This window comes from Capricornis sumatraensis, chromosome 2 (assembly GCF_032405125.1).
Source record: "Capricornis sumatraensis isolate serow.1 chromosome 2, serow.2, whole genome shotgun sequence".
Lineage (NCBI taxonomy): Eukaryota > Metazoa > Chordata > Mammalia > Artiodactyla > Bovidae > Capricornis > Capricornis sumatraensis.
The window spans coordinates 216,401,522-216,407,521 of record NC_091070.1 but is presented as its reverse complement, the minus strand read 5'-3'; the positions used below and the strand labels follow the sequence as shown (position 1 = coordinate 216,407,521).

Sequence of the window (6,000 nt, the reverse complement as noted above, 5' to 3'; positions counted from 1 at the left end):
GGGCGAAGCCCCCTACCCCCAAGGAATGCACAGAAACCAACATCAGTGCCTTGCACGTCCACTGGGCGTGGAACTGGATGCTTTAAGCAGAGGTTCGCATCCTTAAGAAGTACAGAGCCTGCCACTCACACTTAGGATGCTTGTCTGTGTTCACTCACGTGCTGATCTTGTCTTCTTGGGACTGGCCAGTCCATCTCTGAATTTAGAAACCAAAGATGTCCCTGCATTCTCCTCAGTTTCAACTCAGGTCCAATTTATAGTCAACCAGACTCTCTGTTTAGATGAAGTGAAGAGGTACAGTGTTGTATTAATAGAACGTTACAAAATGTTCCTTTCAACAGCACAGAGATTTTCAGGCCCAATCTTGGGGAAAAGGATCTTAAACATTCAGGACAGAGTCTCACTTTGACAAAAGAACACGTTGGTCGACAGTGCCCAGGACAGCCTGACTTTTTACAACCCTATGCTCTCTGCTTCTCCCACTCACAGACGCCTTTACTGGCCCCCTCTGTAGGATCCTAACGGAGGCCTTGGGGAGATTAATTCCCGTCTCCGTGAGGAAGGGAGCAGGGAGGGCTGCTGGCAGGTGGCCAGTCCCCGGGGCTGTAACTGACCACGTTTCTTCTATTTATAGGCTCGCCCACAGCCCTGTCCACACAGCTGCTGACTCTGGACTCAGCTGAGAAGAGCGATTTGGTGAACACACAGGCGAGAGCACAATGTCGGTCTCCGATCGCCTTCCCGATTACCCGGTCAACTCAGATTTCGTAAAGAAATTAAAGTCAGCCCTGGAAGGCAGGGATGAGGCGAGACTGAGGGACTTGATCTGCGCTGACGTTCGGCACGTGGACGCCGTGATAGAACTGGCTAACGACGACTGGATGAAGGACCCCTCCGCCCAGCTGCCCCCCGGGGTGCTCGCAGGTAACCGCCGCGTACCTGCTGGGTTCCCCACTGTGCACACGCGAGGGGTGGGCTTTTGAGTGTGGAGGGCAGATGGTTGAAATGGAGAATGATACATGTCCAGCTCTGGGATTATTATTTATTAGCATACGTACGTGCTGCCTATATTGTGTATACGTATATGTACATAGCATATACCTGTGTTTATGTACAGTATGTATCATATGTCATAGTATGTATACACATATTTAATACGGAGACTTCCCTGGTAGCTTAGACGGTAAAGCGTCTACCTACAATGTGGGAGACCCAGGTTCAATCCCTGGGTCAGGAAGATCTCCTGGAGAAGGAAATGGCAACCCACTCCAGTATTCTTGCCTGAAGAACACCATGGACAGAGGAGCCTGGCTGGCTACAGTCCATGGGTCGCAAAGAGTCAGACACGACTGAGCGACCTCACTTTCACACAGTCTTCACTACGTACATACACAGTATTCACATACGTATACTGCTGCTGCTGCTAAGTCGATTCAGTCGTGTCCGACTCTGTGAGACCCCAGAGACGGCAGCCCACTTGGGATTCTCCAGGCAAGAACACTGGAGTGGGTTGCCATTTCATTCTCCAGTGTGTGAAAGTGAAAAGTGGAAGTGAAGTCGCTCAGTTGTGTCCGACCCTCAGCGACCCCATGGACTGCAGCCTACCATGCTCCTCCGTCCATGGGATTTTCCAGGCAAGAGTACTGGAGTGGGGTGCCATTGCCTTCTCTGGATACATATACTAGGTTGGCCAAAAAGTTCCTTCAAGTTTTTCCATAGCATCCTAGGCAATGCATAATATATGTAGATGCCATGTGTATAAATATAGATAGTATGCACAGTGTGTAGTGTATGCACACCCTGGGGAAGTGAGGTCGCTCAGTCGTGGCCAACTCTTTGCCACCCTGTGGACTGTAGCCCACCAGGCTTCTCCAACCGTGGGATTCTCCAGGTAAGAGTACTGGAGTGGGTTACCATTTCCTTCTCCAGGGAATCTTCCCGACCCAGGGATCGAACCCGGTTCTCCCGCATTGGAGGCAGACGCTTTAACCTCTGAGCCACCAGGGAAACCCATATACACCCTGTAAGTATACATATGTATATAATATATATATTGATATATGCTGTGCATACTTACACATGTGTGTGTTAGCCACTCAGTCGTGTCCGACTCTTTTCAACCCCAAGGACTGTAGCCCGCCAGGCTCCTCTGTCCACGGAATTCTCTAGGCAAGAATATTGGAGGCAGTTGCCATTCCCTTCTCCAACGGATCTTCTCAAACCAGGGTTCAGACCCGGGTCTCTCACACTGCAGACAAATTCTTAACCTCTGAGCCGCCAGGGAAGCCCTATATATGTGCACACACACACAGTGTACATCTGTGTGTTACACAGGCGGTAATTAAGGCAATACCAAAAATTTTTAAGAGAAAAATTAAACTATGGCACCTGCATCCCAACACAGGGCTCCTTTCATTTCTCCGCTCTTTTTCCGAGCTAGCCAGTTTGCATGTGTAAGTTTCCTCGACTTACAGTCATGGGGGGGATATAATTTTGTGCTCTGCTCTGCTGAGTTAATATACCTAAAGTGTTTTCCATGTTGCTACCTGGCCTTCTTAATTTCAATCACCTATTGAGGTGATTAACCACGAAATACTTAAACCAAATTCCTACAAGAAGGGACTGGGCACTTACATTTTTACTACTATCAATAATGCTGTAATTAGTGTGTTTATTAGCATTCATATGCTTTTTTTCTTATTCAGGGTTGTGTCCTTAGGATAAATCCTTAGGAGCAGAATTCCTGGGACAAGAATAAATTCTCCAAATTGTTCTCTGAAAGGATTTCTATTCCATCAGTGAGTGTGTATGTCACGTCCCACCCTGAACATTACGGGTGATTAATACTCACATTTAAATCTCCAATTTAGTCAGCGTGCCCTGGCCCTTCTCTAATGCCTGCTCACCCACCCTCTCTTTACTGCTCAGGACCAAGTCTTATCCACAGGGTTTGGGTTTTCTTTGCAGACCTGTTCACATGTGACCTGTCTAGTCAGGTCCTTGGGCAACATCTCCTCATGTTTTCATATCTTTTTTGACACCTTGTATGTCTCCTTCACATAACATAGATATAATACCATTGTCACACTTGCTGAAAATATTTTCCCTGACCTGAGATTAACTTTGAATTGTTCAGGCTGCTTCCCAGCTCTTCAAATATGCCCTCCACAAGCCTCTCTTGACTCCTAAGGGATGTGCAGGCTCCCCTCCCCACACAAGGCAAATTCTTTCCCAACATACATGTGTGAGTACACACACATATGTACCATCACACACATGTACCTTCACACACACACACACAAACACGTGCTCACTCATGTAGGCAGGTCACCAAAAGGGAACACACTTGGGCCTTTGGTGCTGGTGAGTGGTGATGTAATGTGATGAAGGGCAAGATCAGAGCCTGGCATTTCCGGGCAAGACCGGAGCTTGGCACTTCCGAGGGAGTGGCTACCCCTCTGCTCCTCCCTCCCCCAACCCTCCTCACCCCTCAACCACCTCCACGTTCCCTGTGCTGCCTTTCACTGGGGGTGAAAGCAACCTGCAGAAGGCTTTAGGGAGAAACCATCTCCTGCTTCTTCTTTTCCTTGGTTTTTCTGATACCTGGGCCCCAGTCAGGGCGAGGGCCCAGCAACCGTGTGCCCAGAGAGCACCCTGCCTCTGTTCAGACCTTAGCTCTGCCTGGATGGGCCGGGTCCTCACCGAGAATGTACACGGTACAGGCATCAACCCAGGAGCCTGCACGGGGGTGCGGAGGGGACTCTGAACTCCTCCCCTGCTCCTCCCCCAGGAGTGCTGAGCTCTAGGTTCTGCACTTGCCCTTCCGAGCCAGCCTGCGCACTGCCTGCTCCTGGGGTGACTTGGTGAATCGCATCCTCCTGGCCCCACGCTCTCTGACCCCTTCTTTGGTGCAGCTAAGGCCAGGTGCTGCGAGGAGCAGAGAGGGCAGAGTATTTGCTCCAGGGACTCATCCCTCCCAGTCGACCCCTGTGATCTGGCTTTAACGTTGGGCTGAAGGCTCAGATCCCGGGTGTCAGCTTCCCTGCTTGCCCCTTGAGACACAGGGAGTGGGGCTTCTCCGGTGCCTCTGGAGACCCCATCGCTTCCCTGAGCCCTGCGTGCCTACGAGATGCCCTGAATCCCCGCCACCTGCTTTCTGCCAGGATTCTGGCTGGAGCAAGTACTTGCTCCTCTTTCACAGACCTGTCCCAGTGGGTTAGGGCTTTGTATACTTGAAGTCCCTGTGTTAAAATCTCATTGCTTATTCTTACAACAGCTCTGTGTGTGTGTGTGTGTGTGTTAGTTGCTCAGTTGTGTTCAACTCTTTGTGACCCCATGGACCCCACCAGGCTCCTCTGTCCATAGAATTCTCCAGGCAAGAACACTGCAGTGGGTAGCCATTCCCTTCTCCAGGGGATCTTCCCAACCCAAGAATCGAACCCAGGTCTGCTACCTTACAGGCAGATTCTTTTTGCCGCCCGCGTTACCAGGGAAGCCCAACAGCAACCTTGGTTCATTCTTTCTTTATTCACTTTTTTCTGGGGTGCGCTGGGTCTTCACTGCTGACCACTGGGTGTCTCCCGTTTCAGCGCACAGGCTTCTCACCGCGGTGGCGCCTGTGGTTGTGGAGGGCGGGCTCTCGGGAGTTGCCCTAGGGTGGCTCTGGAGCCACGGGCTTCTTTGCCCCTTGGCCTCCCTTCATTCCCTTGGAATCTCCCCTGACCAGGGATCGAACCTGTGTCCCCTGTACTGGCAGGGGAGACCACCAGGGAAGTCCAGTCTGTTCTTTTGACTCATTTATTAAATAGCATAACTGTTTTCACAACAGGACACACGGTCAGTGCTACACATTAATATCAATTACAGGTAACATCGTACTATTTTAAATAGCTAAACCTCTCAGTATTAATAACATGTTTTTATTAATCCAAGATAAAAATCCAGCCTCTCCAACAAAAAGTAAAATATCGTTTATTTTCACATTGCTGATTTCCTGCGCCATCTTTATTGTCCCCACCTTTTTACTGCACACTTGAAACCAATGAAATCTGTGTGAAGGGGGCCTGTTCCGTCCCACGATGAACCTTTAGGTTCTAAATCACATCCATATATACTTCTCCCTGCCCAACGGCGCAATTCAAAAGGGCAGGGACAGGTCAGTGCTGCTGACAAGCTGTCAGGACCTGGGCTTGCTCCAGGTTGTTTTCCTTTCAGGATGCTGGTAACTAAATGATTAAGCGCATGGCCTTAGGGCACATCCTGTTACCAGTGATTTTATTGCAGGGGAAGCAGTAAACCTGGGCTTGAACCTGGGGTGGAGATGCATGAGGCGGCTGCCGCTCCAGCTAACATGTGAGAGCGGGATTTGAAGGAAGCGTGGCAGGTCAGGAAACAAGATCTAGTTAGGAGGTGATGGAAGGAGGGTGCCCAGGGAAGAGATGGCAGGGTCTAAATCCAGACAGTGGGCTAGATGAGTGAGAGACAGAGGTAAGTGACAACGCTGAGAAACACTGGGAAGGGCTTCGGGGAGAGGAGAGGACAGGGACACCAAGCCAGACAGAAATCAGAGGGATCTGGGACTGTGACGAGGTCTGAGCTTTTGCTGTGAGCCCAGGAGAATGAGGGGAGACTAGAAACAAGAATAACTCACAGGATGGGCCCCCAAGAGTGCAGAGCCCAGCCGGTGTCATCAGAGGTAGCCTGTCAGGCGCCTCAAGGAGCCCTGGAGTGAAACACTCTAGCGGGAAACTTGGGTTCAGCCACCAATGAGCTGTGTGGCCTCAGAGAAGTCACGTTCCCTCTCTGACTCAGTGCCTTTACTTGTAATTAGTGAGTGAGGTTTGATTAGCGCTTCCCAAGCAGAGGACCCTGAGCAAAACTCCATGGAGGAGCGCGCCTGGGATGCGGTCCCTGGAGACCCACGCTGTCAGCGGATGCTAGGGGGCAGGGTAAAGGCTTGCGTGGTTTCACCACCAGCAGGGGGGTGGGGTGGGGGAGTCG

General features: G+C 50.7%; 1 protein-coding gene across 1 annotated transcript in view; it reads left to right on the top strand.

The window, feature by feature from the left end:
• Nucleotides 1–719: 719 nt before the first annotated feature.
• The window catches only part of ASB18 (ankyrin repeat and SOCS box containing 18), a 76,110-nt gene continuing 70,829 nt past the window's right edge, over nt 720–6,000 (top strand). The window contains exon 1 of the mRNA XM_068991688.1: nt 720–924. Coding sequence (XP_068847789.1) covers nt 720–924 — 205 coding nt within the window. The remainder of the gene's footprint in view (nt 925–6,000) is intronic.